The 19,431-nt window shown below is 38.4% G+C and overlaps 2 protein-coding genes across 4 annotated transcripts; one reads left to right on the top strand and one right to left on the bottom strand.

The window, feature by feature from the left end:
• Positions 1-959: 959 nt before the first annotated feature.
• LOC141436067 (uncharacterized) lies at positions 960-11,798 on the bottom strand. 3 transcript variants are annotated; one of them, XR_012452258.1, is made up of 4 exons: positions 10,649-11,798; positions 8,535-8,669; positions 2,020-7,518; positions 960-1,034 (listed from the first exon to the last, which is right to left on the bottom strand). XR_012452258.1 is itself a non-coding variant. In XM_074098909.1 (3 exons), the coding sequence occupies exon 3, from the start codon at positions 7,507-7,509 to the stop codon at positions 2,125-2,127; it is 5,385 nt and encodes a 1,794-aa protein (XP_073955010.1). In that variant the 5' UTR covers positions 7,510-7,518; positions 8,535-8,669; positions 10,649-11,798; the 3' UTR covers positions 962-2,124. The 3 variants fall into 3 exon arrangements, 1 of the variants encoding a protein (XP_073955010.1); XR_012452257.1 differs by having other exon boundaries at positions 962-1,127; XM_074098909.1 differs by having other exon boundaries at positions 962-7,518.
• A 989-nt stretch (positions 11,799-12,787) lies between these two features.
• LOC141436176 (probable G-protein coupled receptor No18) lies at positions 12,788-18,444 on the top strand. The gene is made up of 2 exons (XM_074099059.1): positions 12,788-12,902; positions 15,780-18,444. The coding sequence occupies exon 2, from the start codon at positions 15,812-15,814 to the stop codon at positions 17,264-17,266; it is 1,455 nt and encodes a 484-aa protein (XP_073955160.1). The 5' UTR covers positions 12,788-12,902; positions 15,780-15,811; the 3' UTR covers positions 17,267-18,444.
• The last annotated feature ends 987 nt before the right edge of the window (positions 18,445-19,431 follow it).

Raw genomic sequence — 19,431 nt, 5'->3', positions numbered from 1 at the left:
TTTAGTTATTGCGTGATATTACGAAGTGGATATTGCTTAAGATTATCTCTCAAGCACCGACGACGTGTAAGTATGTTTAACAAGCGATTTATGTGATAATACGAGGTACGGAAGCGGGCGCCTCGGGTTTTGCTGGGCGTACAAAAATTTATGAAATATTGTAATAATATTTTGGTAACCTTGTGAGGAATAACCACGGGTTTTGGTTGCCGTAATTAACTCTGGTTTCAGAATGGACTATATTATGTTGGAAGTAAACAAGCTATAAGTTATTGATACCTGGTAACCAGCGATATTGCGGCCGATGTCCATCGCAAATAAGTTTGGCAATAAAGTCAGAAACTTCGACAATAACAGTTGGTTCCACAACATATAAAATACTAAGGTATATTTAGTAAATATAGATAATCTCTAGTATTCAATATTTATCGTATATATAAAACAAGAGAAATAGTAAGTCTGTTCGCAGATAAAGTTAAGCACGGAAGTTCCCCATAATAATCCTCCGAAGTACGTACTAGTGTCAATTGCTAGGCAAAGTTGTACGGCTCCGAACGGATTAGTGAGCGAGAAAACGTGTTCGACAATGTCACCTCTGACTTTAGGGATAGATTCACTCCGAATTCTTCTCGAGGAAACTTTATCGTTCCGTGTCATGCGATTTAAAGCCGCGAATTCGATATTGCTCGGACGTTCTGGGAGTAGCTCAAAGTGAATATTTTAATAATCATTTAAATTATTTAAAATTGCATTAGATGACTGGTTCAATCAATGAATTATTTTTAAATCTTAAGTAATCAGAGTTAATGCTTTTATTGACTAAAGACGAATAATCTTCACATCTAGTGTCGCCGTGTCGGTCCTATATGTGCCTGGGTCTATATTGTTTATGATTGCGACAGAATAAATCTGAATTGTTTCCATGGATAGAGCTTAAAATTAAAATGTATGATATGACTCACATGAGTATCTCCGGGTGTCTCGCTGTTCTCTGATACAGCTCAACCTCTATCCAATGCATTCTGCTTCGCCATCTGTAGAATTACAGTACAGATGACACCACAGCTTGTGGTGCCTCTGTTCCTGAGCCACACTGCCAGCTGGTAGCCAGGGTGACTCCAATGATGCTGAAAGTAATATTCATTCTAAGTATACATGGAATAATGAGTTTACCCTTTAGTACAATACAAGTAGTACTGTAAGTATGTGTTGTTTGTGAGTAATATGTTAGGAGTGTCAGTAAGATCTAGCTGTAGTCAGTCTAGCTAGTAGCAAGTAATAATAATAGTGCAAGTGTAGTCAAACAGGGAGTCATCATGTCATAGAGTTAGGTATATGAAGCCGAAATCGTTTGGCCCTCACACGGACTGGATTTCCTTGGCTTCCGCTAGTTGCTACGGGCAAGAATAATACACATGGAGCCGAAATCGTTTGGCCCTTACACGGACTGGATTTCCTGGGCCTCCCCTTGATGCTATGGGCAATACAAATACATATGGAGCCGAAATCGTTTGGCCCTTACATGGACTGGATTTCCTTGGCCTCCCCTTGATTCTGTGGGCAATACAAATACATATGGAGCCGAAATCGTTTGGCCCTCACACGGACTGGATTTCCTTGGCCTCCGCAGGCTGCCGTGCGTCCGACGTCAACGCACAGCAGCAACAATGACGATACGAGCCCACGTGCCCATCACGGCCAACCACTCTGGCCGTGCATGATGTCTTAGAGTACTTACTGTTCCGATGCTCATTGGTATAGTTAAGTCCAAATATTCAATGTCTAAATAGTAGCTCGTACAGTGTATTCATAAATACTTAGTCAGTCAAATCAAACTCCTCAGTCTGTGAGATACGTAGGACACGCAGATTACCTACGGATCGCAGTAGTTAAGAAGACCTAGATGGAATACTTATTATACTTAGCTTTATTGTATGATGTCCCACAGTCTCTCAGAGCACATTACACAGAATTTACTTTACTTATATCAGCAGAGAAAAATTGTTTGAACTAACTCACTTTGACAGTTCGTTCTTTTGGCGGGGTTCTCATAGCAGGGTCGCGTCACCGTAGTGTTGCCATAGGAGAATTCGCGTGACGTCGCGACACTCCCGGCGGCGGAAATTAGAACAGGGTGACTAGGTTCTGCGTCCACTCCCGGATCTTCTCCAGGGCACGCGTGGCTGCAGCGCGTTTAGGCTTTTCAACATCATTACTATTAAGCGATTCGTTTTGAGTGTCAAATGTCCGTCCCTGCTGATAATCATCAGCTGTGTCCATTTCAGGTTCTTCCACCTGACATGATTCAATGTCATTAGTGTTTTCCAGAATTTCCATTTCCCAGGTGTCATCATTTGAATCGTCATCATTGTTTACGACGTTTTGTCTCATGTCAGATATGCTGTCATTTGCGAAGGGCTCTGTGTCTTCAGTAAATAATTCATTGTACTCTTCATCGGCTTCAAGAGGATACAGTTGTCCTACTGAACGCGTATATTCTTTATTACCTATTTTGACTTTGGCAGTTCTGCCAGATTCCGAGACTTCCATTAGTCGTCCGACCTTCCAGCTATGACGGTTTGAAGTATCACCTTTAATTTGAACTACTTGTCCAATTTTAGGTTTCAATTTGGCCTTTACTCTAGGTTCCTTCGGAGAATTTTTGTATCGCTCACGTAAACTAGGCAGATAGCGATTTACAAACATTGATTTGAATTCTTCCAATATCTTAAGACCTCTCTTCCAACTACTGATCAGATCAGTTTTCGTGACAGTTCCTTGTAAAGTGAGATCGTTACAATCTACGTCCGGGGTTAAACATTTAGACATTGCGAGAAAGTCAGATGGTTTTAGAATGTGATCTTGCTCGGCATCGACAAATGTGAGTGGTCTTGTATTCAACACAGCTTCTATCTCCTTGATGATAGTAAGTAGCTGGCTATCGTTTAACAGATTCTTCTGGAGAGTTCTCTTCATGCAATGCTTAACTAGCGCCACCAGGCGCTCGTAAAAACCACCATACCATGGCGCTAGCTGTGGAATGAATCTCCACCGTATGTTGTTTTGGATGCAAAATGGTCTCGTTAAGACTTCAGCCGTAAGTTTGAATTGTTGAGCATTGTCTGAAGTTATTACTGCCGGAATACCTCTTGTGGAAATCATTCTTCTTAGGGCGAGAAGTGTTTCTTCGGCGGTCATATTCTGGACGACTTCGAGATGTATGGCCCTGACTGCTAAACACGTGTAGAGGCATATCCATCTCTTCTGAATACCGTTTTCCGTGTTAACTAGTACGGGTCCAAGATAGTCTAAGCCTGTATAAGTAAAAGGTGAACTGTAATTCACTCGTTCTGGAGGCAAGGCCGGAGTCGGTGGTAATGGGAATGGACCACCTCCATGTTTGACACACTGTGGGCACTTCTTCAAGATTCTTTCTACTACCGCTCTTCCCTTTGGTATCCAAAACTGCTGTCTTACCAAGGTCAAAGTGTGAGACGCTCCAACGTGATAGTTGCTCTCATGAATATTTTTGATGATTTTGTTAGTAAAGTCACTATGCCTTGGTAAAAGTATAGGATGTTTCATGTCGTATGACCAGTCTGTATTTTTCATTCGTCCTTCAGATCTTAATAGCCCGTCGATGTCAACGAATAGTCCTAGGTTGCGACTAAGGTGAGTTACTTTACCGCTATACTCATCCGGAAAGTGTTGTTTTTGTAGAAGTTTTATTTCTTCAATTAATGCGCGATCATGTTGTGAATGGTTCTGTCTTGTTGGAATACTTTTTCCTTTATTTGCCATATTATTAGAATTTGTATTCACTTGTTCTTCTGTCCTTGACAGACCCTCCCGGGACAACAGGGAAAGTTCCTTGACTCTATCGGTCGGCCATGTGGTTTCTTTTTGTAAGAGGAAATCTGGTCCTTGTAGCCAATATGATTTTTCTGATTTTGATTTCCCGGTCCGGGTGCCTATATCTGCCGGATTTAATTCCGTAGGGACATATCTCACGACTAGTTTTTTATTTTCTTTAATCTCGCTTACTCGCCGGGTAACGAACGGTGTCAACAACTTGTCAGAGTTGATCCAGTCAATGACTATCTGACTGTCGGTCCATAGAAAATGTTGACTAATTTTTAAGCGTAGAGAGTCCTCGGCGTATTTCAGCAGACGGTTTCCTATAACGGTTCCTAGCAATTCCAAACGTGGAATTTTTAAATGGTCTCTGTCTTTAACCGGAACAAGCCTAGATTTTCCAATTATAAATCCTTTCCCACTACTATTTACCAAATAGACAACAGCTGCGTAAGCCTTTGTGGATGCGTCTGTGAAGCAGTGTAATTGGTTAATTTGTTCTGGTCGTGCTCCTGCTAAGTATCTTGGTAAACAGATGTCGGTGATGTCGTCAAAGCTTGTATTTATTTCATTCCACTTGGAGGTCAGTTCTGATGGTAGTATCGTATCCCATTTAATGCTTTTTTCTTTCCACAGGTCTTGCAGGAACAGTTTCCCTGGCAGCAAAGTTGGTACAGCAAATCCGCAAGGGTCGTATACTTGAGCTATATTTCTCAGAACTTCTCTCTTCGTGTTAACTTCCTTTAGATCTTTGAGTCGTAATTTTAGTGTATCATCTACTAGATGCCAATCTAAACCAAGAAGTTTTACAGTGGTTTTGTCGTCTCTATCCGGAATTTGGTTTATAAATTCTTTGCTATTGGAACTCCAGCTTCTAAGGTTCATTGAAATGTCGTGAAATGCTTCTTTCGACGTTTTATGCAATGTCAAAGCGTCTTCAACTGTGTTAGTTCCTGTTACTAGATTGTCTACATAAATGTCGTCCACAAATCTTTTCAAATTGTCAATTTTGGATAAATGATGTTTGATAGTAGCATTTAGAAGGAATGGGCTCGAGATTATTCCAAAAGGAACTCTGCAGAAGCGTAAGCGTAGCAGATTGTCTTGCGTGACTGGTTGATCTATATCCTTGACCCACAAAAACCGAGTTACATCTCTATCTCTCTTCTGGATACCGATCTGCAAGAACGCTTTCTCAACATCTGCAGTCAAACCTATTTCGTGGGTCCTGAATCTGATAAGTATGTTGGTAAGATCCTCTACAAGAGAAGGTCCGCAATACAGACAGTCGTTTAGGCTCTTATAATCTTTGCCCTTCGCAGAGGCGTCATACACTATTCTCATGGGTTTATCTGGCTGTTGCACACCGTGATGAGGTATATAATGTACAGGTTTTCCCTTTTCCAGGTTGGTTTCACAATCAGGTACTATCTCGATTATTCCGTTTTCCAGCTGATATTTAAGAGTTTGATCATATGATTGTAGGAATTCTGAACTTGATCGCTTGATTAGATTTGTTAATCGACCAAAGGCCATTCCGTAATTTGAAGGTAAATTCGGAGGGTATTCCTTCCAAGGCCACTGTATAGAATATCTTCCATTCACAAATTGGGTTGTTTCATTAAAGTTTCTGATTGCTTCCTCTTCACGGGTGAGCTTCGGTGAATCTGTAATACCTATAGACTCTAATTCCCACAGAACTTTCATGTCTGACTTGTCTAATGGTAAGTCCGGTTTACTGAATTTAGTTATTGTATTTGATTGGATATAGGTTATTACATCCAACTCAGGTTTATCAGTTTCTGATTTAAGCTGGCCTGTTATTATCCAACCGAGTCTAGAATCCACCAGATGCAGGTTCTCCTGGATCGTGATCTTCTTTGTACCTATAAGTGAGAAGTAGTAATCGTTTCCAATGAGTATATCTACTCTCTCACCTAATGAGCCATCATCGGCTAGGATTATTTTGCGGTGAAGGCCGTCGATCTTATGGTAATATGGTATTTGGTGACAGATGAGTGGCACCATGTTGGCGTACACTGTCAATTTGTCATCAGTTCTAGATGAGATGTGTACCTTAACCAGGCTGCTGTCGTATTCTATAGGGTGATCAGCTCCGAAAGTGTAGACTGACAAGCGACATTCTTCTTCAATGTCAAGTTTGAGTTTCTTAGCCATTTTTTCAGTGATGTAACTTCTCTGGCTGCCAGAGTCTAGCAATACACGGCATGTTTCGGTGTGAGGTTCATCTTCTTCCCGTCTGGCTTCGACTATTGCAGTTTGAAGAAGAGTTCGGTTTGGTGTGTTAATGTGCATTGCACTTATGGGTGTAGTTCCCCCTATAGGGATCCTTTTTGGGCACAAGGCACGATTATGTCGCCCCTCACAGTGATTGCATGGACGAATCGTAGTACAATTTTTGATTAAGTGACCTTTCTGCATACATGCAAAGCAATGCCCTTTCAGCATTGACTTTCTTTCATGTATCGTTCTATATTTAGTACATTGGTCTGTGTAATGATTTTGTTTACAAAATTTACAAGAATATTTTGGCCTTTTCGGTATGAATTTAGGTCTTGTGCTGCTCTGGTTGTCTAGTTTACGCTTAATGCCATTTTGAAAGGATTGGTTGTTATAAACTCGGGTAGCATTTCTCCTGTTAGAGTTTTGAAGTCCTTTGTAAGTATTGCCTTGCTTGCGTTGACCCAATGTTTGTCTGTGTCGCTGTATGGTTGATGAGTTCCCATTTCTTATATGCAAAGACTCTACAGTGTACTTATTTGACTTCATTGGATTTCTGTCCTGTATCAGACGACTGGCTTCTTCTCTAGCTGATATAGTCCTTTCCAGTTCTGCTCTGATCTCATCTATAGAGTCAGATTTAATCTTGGTCTTTAGTTCATATACCAATTCTTCTGGAAATTTTTCCAATATAAGGAATCTAAGATGGTTATGACTGATATTCTCTCCTAGGGAGCTTAAGACTCGAAGGTGACGCTCGATTTCGCTCAATACTCGTCGACATTCTTCATTAGAGGTGTCCGCAGGTGATATCTTTGTCAGCGCGGAGTAGTGTGCATCGATGACCTGGCTTTCCTTGCCATACCTTTCTCTTAGCGCCTGCACTGCAATGTGATAATTTTTATTAGTGCTTTCCAAGCCCTCAATGACTTTCTTTGCGGAGCCTTGAAGAGATGCCTTGAGGTATAACAGCTTATCCACGTCTGGTAAATTTCTTTCATGTATGTTGGATTTATATTGATCCCAAAATTCTTGCCACCTGAGTAAGTTTCCATCAAAGGTGGGTAAGTCCAATTTAGGCAGCTTGCTGGACAACTTCTGATTATTATTTACTGTTGGGTTTCCCTCCTTTAATTTCAATGACAGCTCTATCTGAACCTCTTCTGCTTGCAGTTGGATAGTGGTGAAACGAGAAACATCATCCGCAGACGGATCAATGCTTAGTCTAAAATAGTTATTCAACTCTGAACTGAATTTAGAAATGAAGCTCTCTAATTTTTGACAGATGACTTGTGCTTTCTTATAATCACTATCTGATAGGACGGACAATTTGTTCAACTCATCAGCCGAATCACTCAAGCCCTTTATGTGGGTTATCAATTGTTGAAGCCTATTTAAAATGATTTCTTCCATTTTGATGTTCTGAAATAAATATTATCTACTAATGGTATAAGCTACATAAAGACATTTCATCAATATGGATTATTAGATTAGATATATAATTTTTATTAATTGAGCAGCTTCATATAAAAAGATACGACTTAATTATCAAAAAATATTCCAAACAAGTACTAACTTTCAACCAGTAATAGTGATATAAAAATACTAAACAAACAATCCTAAACCTTAATCAACAGGTATAGATTTAGTTCAGCTATTCATTTTAATGTTACTAATCAGATTTAATAAACAACTTATGTAGTTATTCAAAATAAAATTTAACTTCTGAATTTAAGATAAATAATAATCACATTTGGTTCAGTGTGCAAACACCCTTATTATCATCATATAGCTGTCATAAAATAATTTTATCATTAATTATCATTAGCTGTCACTTTATTTAAATTCCGGCGCGCTTATGTCAGCGATGCTTAATGGTACCAAAACAAATGAAGTATAAAATAGACTCAAAACGAGGTAATAAATAGATATGTACACTTTGTGATATTTACTAAGTATATAAACTTAACTTCAATTAGGTTATTATAGCACTACTCAATGTTATAATAACTAGTCCTATAACCAATAATTGAGCAATTTTGTATTGTTAATTTTAATTTTTTATATAAGCCCCTTTTGTAAACTATTCCTACTTTGTTGACTGTACTAGCATTGTCACCTAGCCCACATTATGTGTACCAATTTCAAGTCAATCTGAGCACTAAAAGTGGATTAAAATTAATTGCAATTTTGTCCCAAATAAAGGACAACAATAAACAGGGTAACTAAACAAAGTTTGTAATTAGTTACCTATAAATATAAATACAGGTTAATTCTCCCCATGATGTAATCAGTAAAAGACTGATTGATTGACAAGGAATTAATTTAGCAAAATGCTTTAATTTTCTTATTAGATTCCAATAAGATCAAAGGGCTATGTGTGACGTATCGTTAATCACTTAGTCCGTGCGGACAAATAGGTATATAATTACTCATACCTCATGTAAATTCGATCAGCACGCATCAAATCCTTGCTGAAGAACAGCTGCTCCAGCTTACAGCTTGCCTGACGACTTTGCCGAGCGAGTCCCGCATCAGCGTCAATCAGCGAGTGCCTTCGCTCGTGTTTATTCCTAATACATGAATAAGTTGTTAAGCAGTTGTAACGACCACCATTGTCTTGCTCCTAAGCAAGTTTCTAGTAAAACTGTGCCATTTTGAATTGACCGCTGCCGTCGTATAACTCATATAGGTGCTCAAGAGCGTCGGCGACATGCGCGGCGCAGCCCCGGGTAGGTAGGTACTTAATCGCGATCGCGGCGGTATCTGCCTTACGCGTACCTACCTCGAATTGGCTGCCAAGCTACTTAATGGTGACTTTGGCTAAACCTTCTTGCACTAGGGTATCTATGTAATAACTGAAGATGTTTCTGTAATTCGTTTTCAGTGCACAAGGCACAAAATGGCCGCCTTCAAAAATTTTCGACCACGCGCTACGTATGGCCGAATTATGCTTGGGTTAGACAAATGACCAACTTAAAACAAAACCTGCTATGCTTGCCTTGTCTAAACATGTGACCTAACAAGATTTTGTCGTATTTTTGCAACAACAGGCACGACTCGAGCACATTCTAGTCAACTATGCACAGTAACATTACATTAACTTTGTTACCTATATCACGTCGCCGTCATTTATCCACAACAATTATGTGAAATATACATTATTCGCACTCACCTGTATATTTCCAGAACTTCCTTTAATTGAAATAAATCAGACAAACACTTTCTTGCAGCAACTTGCTGTCGCGCGCGGTTTCTACGAAATAAATATGAATGGAAAAGTGTTGCCAAGGGCGGAAAATATTCCCGTAACCGTTTATTCGTTTTTAAGTAGTCGATAAGATTTTAGAGACTTAAACGTAAATTCTTTTAGACCTTTCACTTAAAACAAATAACATTTTCATTTCTCATATTATAATAATAATAGAATATTATTTACACCTTTCACTCAGTGTACTGACTATAATTTACGAAATACACTTATAACGATTATGTACATAATTGAACAATAGCAGTGTACGTCATTTATATAAACAATGTTTAAGAACCCACTTCATTCACACTAATTCACTGTTAGTCTTATTAGTAAAATAATTACATAAGTCTGGTTACGATGGAATCATCGAATTTTTCGTCGTATTCATTATATGACCAGTCAGGATAAAGGACGCAAATGATACCTCGAATAAAACACTTTATTGATTACACTTCCTTCATGAGGATAAACATTGTAAAAATCCCCAATACACTTAGACCGAATTATTACCATTAGTCTTTTCGCACTCCCCAAATCCCCCAAATATTGCGTCCATGATGCATTACCGGCAACACCGCGTCTGCACGCGGAAGTCAAAACACTTAATTTAAAACTGAAACCTTATTTCTAGACCTGAAATTTCACCGTTTCAGCACCTTTTATAATAAGATTGAAATAATCAACTTAGAATTATTTAAATTCATACACAATTTACAAAATCGTTCGGAGTCGAATGAAATTCGTTCCTAATTCCGCTCCTAGATGGCGTTGGGAATCACATATCAACAAGATGATTTTAAATATTATTATATTTTAAAGTATTGGCTGTCGATTGATGCACATTTCAATAGCTTGGACGTTCAGCTTACTTCATATGTGGATTTTCTTAATAGACACTCAGTAATAAGTACAAATGACTCAAATAATTTGTCTTTCTTTACCCAGATAGGTAGTTTTGTTCTCAGGTTGGCTACCTTTCATTGTAAACACACTGAGCCAATGCAAATGACAGTTTAACATTTTACAGTGCTTCTTGGGTTAGGTAAATTACAACCATCTCCCTTGTCCTTCTAGGGTCCCGTGGTTATACTTTACAAGCTTACAGTATATGATACAACCATAGTTTCTCTATTCCAGGTGCTATCTTTACTATTTTTATCTCAGCATCTCTCCACCATTTCTGTCGCCGTGTTATCTTATATGTGCCTGGGTCTATATTGTTTATGATTGCGACAGAATAAATCTGAATTGTTTCCATGGATAGAGCTTAAAATTAAAAGGTATGATATGACTCACATGAGTATCTCCGGGTGTCTCGCTGTTCTCTGATACAGCTCAACCTCTATCCAGTGCATTCTGCTTCGCCATCTGTAGAATTACAGTACAGATGACACCACAGCTTGTGGTGCCTCTGTTCCTGAGCCACACCGCCAGCTGGTAGCCAGGGTGACTCCAATGATGCTGAAAGTAATATTCATTCTAAGTATACATGGAATAATGAGTTTACCCTTTAGTACAATACAAGTAGTACTGTAAGTATGTGTTGTTTGTGAGTAATATGTTAGGAGTGTCAGTAAGATCTAGCTGTAGTCAGTCTAGCCAGTAGCAAGTAATAATAATAGTGCATGTGTAGTCAAACAGGGAGTCATCAGGTCATAGAGTTAGGTATATGAAGCCGAAATCGTTTGGCCCTCACACGGACTGGATTTCCTTGGCTTCCGCTAGTTGCTATGGGCAAGAATAATACACATGGAGCCGAAATCGTTTGGCCCTTACACGGACTGGATTTCCTTGGCCTCCCCTTGATGCTATGGGCAATACAAATACATATGGAGCCGAAATCGTTTGGCCCTTACATGGACTGGATTTCCTTGGCCTCCCCTTGATGCTGTGGGCAATACAAATACATATGGAGCCGAAATCGTTTGGCCCTCACACGGACTGGATTTCCTTGGCCTCCGCAGGCTGCCGTGCGTCCGACGTCAACGCACAGCAGCGACGATGACAATACGAGCCCACGTGCCCATCACGGCCAACCACTCTGGCCGTGCATGATGTCTTAGAGTACTTACTGTTCCGATGCTCAGTGGTATAGTTAAGTCCAAATATCCAATGTCTAAATAGTAGCTCGTACAGTGTATTCATAAATACTTAGTCAGTCAAATCAAACTCCTCAGTCTGTTAGATACGTAGGACATTCAGATTAACTACGGATCTCAGTAGTTAAGAAGACCTAGATAGAATACTTTTTATACTTAATATACTTAGCTTTATTGTATGATGTCCCACAGTCTCTCAGAGCACATTACACAGAATTTACTTTACTTATATCAGCAGAGAAAAATTGTTTGAACTAACTCACTTTGACAGTTCGTTCTTTTGGCGGGGTTCTCATAGCAGGGTCGCGTCACCGTAGTGTTGCCATAGGAGAATTCGCGTGACGTCGCGACACACTAGGTGCATATTTTGTATAGAAACAATTGAAATTCTAATGTTTTGGCTGTCGCCCTGTCGGACTTAATAGCGCCAGATTAAATGCTTCGAGCAGATTAAAAATTAGCTGTCAGTTTGTTCATTCGAATTTTAGTTATTAAATTTGTGTAAAAAATAATAACTGTGTAAATTTTAAACTGCATTTAAACCCGCTTAAATACTTAGTATGTTTTTTTGGTGTAAAACACAATATGTAAACATAGTGATTATACGGTGTGGATTTGGCGAGCGCTTTATAAAAGTTGGCTTTATTGAGGTTTGTGGTTCATAAATTGACAGACAGACAGACAGCGGAATCTCAGTAATAGGGTCCCGTTGGCACCCTTCGGGTATAGAACCCGACACGGAAATGACAAAGTGCCCATTGCGGCATTACTGAATAAACTATTTGAAATTTGAAAGGAACAAAAGTGATCCCCGACGACATATTTGGTCATTCTTTCATATGACTCGGAGTTGAGTTATCTCCATAGATAGTTCCGCACACTCTATTCTATAGGCTATAGTATAGGTACTTGTTTTGGATAGGTATTTAACTAAATGTAAACAAAACAATTCCCCCATTTAACTAAGTATCTAAATATTTACATTTCTGTACCCATTGACATAAACATAATAGAAGTAGGTACTAATTATTAAAGGTTGAAAATCTGTGAATATAACTGGAAATTTGCAACAATTGAGTATCCAAAGAAGTTACAAACTATGTTTGTACTCGCAACATCAGTAAGTAAGTTAACAGATCAGGAAATGTTTTGGCGTTTTCTTTATCAATATTGAAGTGTATGATAACGTAAATAGCCTCCCTGGTATTTATGCCATATCATTGTTCGGCAGCTCTGAGTACATTAAAATAGCCATCCCGCGAATATGGCGTTGCCTTTGCTAAATATAGAATAGCTAAGGGTTGGAGGCAAGTCGTGGTTTCTTTCCGGACTGTTTCCGCAGTTCGTGCCAGTCGCTTGGAAAGAGCGAAATATCCCCTGCTAGAGACTTTGACGAGCTTTGTTATTTTATTTCAAAAGAAATTGTGCTAAAGGAAAATAGGACAGCAAAGGTAAGTCAGCGTGCTCGTGATAACGTTTAAAAAAACACCAACAATACTGAGTTGCTAATTTAAAAAATGCTGGGACCCATCTAATATTAGCAGCAAAAGGAAGATAAACAGTATTATAATTTATTGTTGTAATATATTCCTAATTACATAATTTAAATTTTAAAAAGGGAAATACATTTTCCCCAGGATTAATGTTTTTTTTTTCTTCTAAAATAGGGGAGGATCAGACGGAAACAATATCTGATCACCTGATAGAAAGTAATCACCATCGCCCATAGATATTTATTATACCTAAGTTAGTTTTTTCTAGAACTTTAAAGTTGTATCGGTATTAGCACATCAAGTTAATTTCAGTTTTATCGTGAGTGGAAAAATATTGTGCGACTTTTTCGCCACTCCTGCCGGTATAGGTACAATGCACACGCATTTATTTGTATTTTTATAGCTTTACATTAATTATTCAACTGAAATGAAGTAGATATCCATAGAGAATTCTCAGTAAGTTAGTTACTACCGAAATAAAAATTATCAAAAAAAGTCTGGTTGCAACTGATTGCGGCTTAAAAGTGACCGCTAACAATTACTGATTTCAAAAATTGGTACCTATCACCGATTTAAAATTATTATGTAAGTAAATATATTTTAGTTTTAACAACTATTAACACTAAGGGGTGCAAATCACGCGATGTTTTACCAGTTAGAAAAACCGATGATTCATAAAAAGACCGGGCATTCCACCGATTTTATTTCAGTGGGGTTTTTCTAGATTATGAAAGCGGGTTTTTTTAATCCGTAGTGGTAAATATGATTAAAAATGTTAAAAGGTCGTTAAATATCGGAACCTGGGTTATTTATCTAGACCACGTCGTCGGCAAATAAGCGTATGGCCGCATGATGGTAAGCTGTTACCTACCATAGTCTATATTTGCATCTCCTCGGGAATTATTTCTGGGAGGTTGTTTTGAGTAGGGTGTAATTATCGATCGTATCTAGACACGCGGTAGCGTGTCAAGCCAAGTTCAAGTTAAAAGAACTGGCGAGCAGCACCGTGTGTAATTTTACCCGAACCATTTGGAGCCACTTTTGACCACCTCATAACTCAAAAACTATATCACATAATCGTGACAAATTTGGCTCATTTATTAAGACTTGTAAGATACGTATTATGTGCTCTAAATTTCATAAACACACCTCAAACAGTTATTTAGATATTAAAATCCAAAAATTTTCATTTTTATCACTGTCTCACCTATAGATCAAAATTCTAACCCAGTTCCCCAGATGACCTTGAAAGTTCAAATTTGGCATCCAGATAGGTAGTTGGGTGAGTATAAAGGAATAAATCAGAAACTTTTAAATTTTTATCATTTTATTATTATTTTCAAATTAAATTATTTTGATGATTGGTTTTTTGGAGTCTTTTTGTATTTTTTATCTCAACTCCAAATTCGTTACTTTTACGAGTATCCCGTGAAACCATATCGAAAATACAAACTGAGACATGGATGCACCGAAAAACCATAATATTGAAGCCTAAGGTCGGACTTGGCTAGTTTTCATTTACGAATTATATTAGCCTTCGCAAGTTTTAAAGCTTTTTTTTAAGTTCTTATTTTATTCTTCCGAAAATTTGGCTTGCTGGTAGAAACTAGCCATCGAAATAGAGCTCTTCCACGACTGTTTTAGTAGGTACTTAATAATAATTCGTATATGAGAACTAGCCAAGTCAGACCTTAGAATTCAATATATTATCCTAAATTATAAGAAGAAATGATATTTTGAGTTGTTATAAAATAATTTCAGGACTGACCATTGAAATTGGCATCTTGGCACTTGGCACCCATCTAAATCTCACTTATTTTGTCGTTAACGTCAACCATCAAGGCATATATCATAATATTGAACTTGGCCCTCATTTCACATTTATGTTTTGATGGGATCTATAATTAGCACGTCGGATTAAAACAGACGGTTTTTGAAGTAATGGCAAGAACTGACTGAACACCCAATAAATGTTTGACAGGTTTTTTTTTACTTATTGTGATCGATAAATGTTTCCATCTATGTTCAAAACTGGACAGCGTGATTAGATTTTTAGATTACCGATTCCAATGAAAAACCTTAACAGAAGTGTTCAGTCAGAAAATTAACTCAATATTCTGCTAAAATATTCCGAAAGAATTTAAAGACACTGTATATTTTACTAAGTATTAAAATAAATAAATATCGCGGGACACTTGACGCCCATTGACCTAGTCCCAAAGTAGATAATAAAAAAAAGTAAAGAATAAGCGAGAACAAAGTAGGCAGTTAAATTTTCTGTTAATTTTCAATTAAGTACCTACTTATGTATTATTCAAACACGGCAAAAATAGCGAAAATATTGTAACAAATTAATTTCGCGTTTGCATTGCACATCTAGGCGCGATAAGTACTTTAAAGTAGGGTAGATAGATAGTTATCTATGGTTATCTAGTCGCAGAATACTACCTAGATAAAATAATTCGCTAATGAATTTATATGCGATTAGGTACGGTCAAGGAATAATTCATGACTTCATGAGCCACCATAGAACCATTTCCCAGTAAACGTTATATTGCCATCGCATTAATTAACAAGGAAAATCGTAATGACTTCCTTTGAAAAGGTTCCTTGGTGGCTCATGAATTAAAGTCCTTGACCGTACTACGAATATTAAATTGTGTATTGTTACCCGTTTTTATTACTATTAAGCAGCACTTGAAAATGTATAAATGTATAAATAATGTCTATAGTTAGGTACAAACCTAAGAGCAACACGGAGTAGGAAGCCCGTGTTGCTCTAAGGTGTACACATACATAATCATGTTACAAACAGAATTCTTCTCTTTGTTACAGATCGTTCTCTTAGATTAAATCCAATTAACACAATGCTGTTATCTGATAATATTGAGCGATTTGAAACATTAAAAGGGGACGAAGCAATTGCTCTTCAATACTTCGTTTATAACATTTCTGAAGACCGTAAATCAACTGATAATTTTACATTCCTTTTTAACAGCAGTTTATTCGAAAAGGACGTCTGTGATGTTTCTCAAACTTTATTCTATAACACAAGTTTGGGAATTGAAACTGCTGTTGCTGAATGGGAAGTGTTTACTACGATCGTCGTGCTATCAGCTGTAATTCTTGGAACTGTTTTCGGGAATGTTCTCGTTATACTAGGAGTGTTCACGCATAAACCGTTAAGAATCGTGCCAAACTTTTTCATAGTGTCCCTTGCGGTGGCCGATTTGGCTGTCGCGGTGTTGGTGATGCCTTTAAATGTGGCCTATTCGACGCTAGGCCGATGGTTGTGGGGCAAACATTTGTGCAAGATGTGGTTGACTTGCGACATCATGAGCTGTACCTCGTCAATACTGAACCTATGTGCCATAGCAGTAGACAGATACTGGGCCATCACCGACCCTATAAACTATGCGAACAAAAGAACGTTGAAGAGAGTTTTGTTACAAATTGCTGGAGTATGGGTGCTGTCTCTAATAATAAGCTCACCCCCTTTACTTGGCTGGAACGATTGGCCAGACGAGTTTACCCAAGATACGCCATGTCAACTGACATCGGAACCTGGTTATGTGGCATATTCGTCCTTTGGCTCCTTTTTCATTCCACTCGTGATAATGACCATGGTCTACATCAAGATTTATATTGCTGCTAAACAAAGATTCAGGCGGCGTACATTAGCAACAAGAATTTACAAGAAGCGGCCAATTATCAATGTTGAAAATCAGGAAGAGAGTCAGGAAAACCGGGAAGATTCAGAAAATGACTCTGAAAGCGGAGAAAGTGTTAAAAACAATCAGAGAAAAGCATTTAATGAGATTAAAAAGAACTTTTTTATGCCCCTGCTTCTGCTTCACGATCCAATTTCGAGACAAAAACTCGAGGCCGATATCAGCACACTAACACCCAAACTGTCGCCCGGAAGTTGTGAAAGTTATAAAAAGAGCACGGGTTCTTTTCGAGGTGGAAATTTGAATAAAAGGAAGCAAGGAAAACCGTTGTTGGCGAGCGTTAGTAACAGCGGCGATGTGGTGCACCAGTTTATTGAGCAAAAACAGAAGATTTCACTGTCCAAGGAGCGGCGAGCGGCGCGGACTTTAGGCATTATTATGGGAGTATTTGTTATTTGTTGGCTCCCCTTTTTCCTTATGTACGTGATATTGCCTTTCTGCCGAATGTGCTGTCCGAGCAACACATTAATTAACTTCATTACGTGGCTGGGCTATATCAACTCTACGGTTAATCCCATAATTTACACAGTTTTTAACTTGGATTTTAGAAAGGCCTTCAAAAAGTTGCTGGGTATGAATGTATGTACCTAAATAATATTAGTATGTATATAAGTAAGTTAATAATATTGGTAATTAGTAGACTAAGGAAATGTTTTTGTTCAGGCGTTAAATGTTATTAGAAATGCATTGTATAAAAGGAGTAGTGGTTGGCAGCCTAAGTATAGTGGTTTGAATTAAATGACCTCTCAATTCGATCGAGTCCAGGCTTGCACCTCTGTGTTTTTCGGAGATTATGTGCGAAATTACATTTGAAACTTACCATGGACAATTTACATTGAAGGAAAACTTATACCTACACACATGTGAAGAAATGCGATGGTGTGTGTGAAGTTCCCAATCCGCACTGGGCCCGCGTGGGAACTACTGCCAAAGCCTTCTCATTCTGAGAGGAGGTCTGTGCCATGCAGTGGGACGTATATAGGCCGAGAAAAGAAGCTGGTTATCAATATGATGTAAGCTCTCGTGAGACATGTTTTTCAAACTGATAATTATAACGCACGGTTCAACTCACGTTATAACTAATCTAAGCAACAAAAAGTTGGAAAACCCCGACATTGTCATTTCAAAATTAGATATCTCAAAAATGGCTTAACCGATTTTGATAAAACATGTCTAAAAACCATCGCTAGAAAACCTGCTTTCAAATAAAAAATACACAATAACGTGCTATTAAAATCGACCGCATCAACTACTTATCTTATTTAGATTTTTTTAAATAAAAGTAGGGAGTCAGAAAGCTTTTTAAGTATCTTATTTGCCGTCCCTACCCTGAATATTGAAGGAAGACAAAATTCCAAGAACATATTTAGTTCAATCTTCCAATGATACCTACTTAATTTAAAACGTGTTTTAGAAAGGCGCTTGGATAAGTGGGTAGGTACGAGTACTCTAGCGTAAGACTGTGGCGTGAGGTAAAAAAAAAAAAAAAACGAAGGTTCGTATTCGGCACAGCAAAGATCTACATAATTCTTTTCAACCTTAAGTATTTATACGGGTGCTGACGACGAAACTGATTTAACGTACCAGGGTGGAACATTTTCACAACCAATTTCGCAATAATTTCTTTAGCAGAAGTACGTTAGTACTATTATATATTCTGTGGCAGAAGCATAACATTTCAACGTGGCATTTGTAGCAAACGCTTACTGTATCCAGGCAAACGATTCAGTTTCTTCGACCACCTTTTTAGGTTTCCGTAGCCAAAATGGCAAAAACGGAACCCATATAGTTTCGCCATTGTGGTATATTTATAACAAATATGTAGGTCAATTATGTACGGCTACCCTCAGGTCTTAATAAACAGTGTTGAACTAGCTTGCGTGTTTTACATGGTGGCAGGGGTGCGATCCAATTTAATTAGTAAACTAAGTACGCGTAAACGTCGCAATATCCTTTTTATTCGCGAGTGCGGTAGTTATTTGCTGTTAATAATAAAATAAGTGTTATTTAGTGATGGAACACGCGCGTCCTCCCGGGGAACTTGTTTTGGAAGGCGGGCCGGCGGCGCGCGCTGTTACGTGGCGAAAATGGTGTAAACAGTTCGAGATATTTTTAAAGGCCTCCGGAGTGAGCAAAGAGGCTGCAGATGTACAGGCAAGCCTGCTAGTCAACCTCATCGGGATAGCGGGATATGAGGTGTATTCCACGTTTAAGTTTGGTGAAGACGAAAAAGAAGATTTGGTAACATTGTTAAAAAAAAATAACGAACAATTCTCACGCCACGGTATTCCCGTCGAGTTGGTTACGGATAACGGCCCGGCGTACAGCTCTCGGGAGTTGGATTGGGAGATAAATCATGTGACGTCTTCACCATTATATGCCCAGTCTAATGAGAAAGTGAACGCACAGTGCAGACCGTGAAGAATCTACTTAAAAAATCAATAGATTCAGGAGGCGAATTTTATTTGAGTCTGTTAAACTACAGAACCACTCCGAGGGACGGGCTAGACTCCCCAGCACAAATGCTAATGGGACGAACGTTAAACACGAGACTGCCAATAAAAAGTGATTTATTACACAAAGTGGTCGATAACAGACAAAACTATCAAAAATTAATGCAACAAAGGGAAAGAAGTAAAGCCATCTATGACAGATCGACTAAACAATTATCACACGTAGTTCCAGGGCAGAAGGTCGTTCTTGTTGACGGGCAAACTAAAAAACCCGTTACAGTGATGGATTTTGCACCTCAACCC

Source organism: Choristoneura fumiferana, chromosome 16 (assembly GCF_025370935.1).
Source record: "Choristoneura fumiferana chromosome 16, NRCan_CFum_1, whole genome shotgun sequence".
NCBI classification, from domain to species: domain Eukaryota; kingdom Metazoa; phylum Arthropoda; class Insecta; order Lepidoptera; family Tortricidae; genus Choristoneura; species Choristoneura fumiferana.
This window is presented reverse-complemented; position numbering and strand designations above follow the sequence as displayed.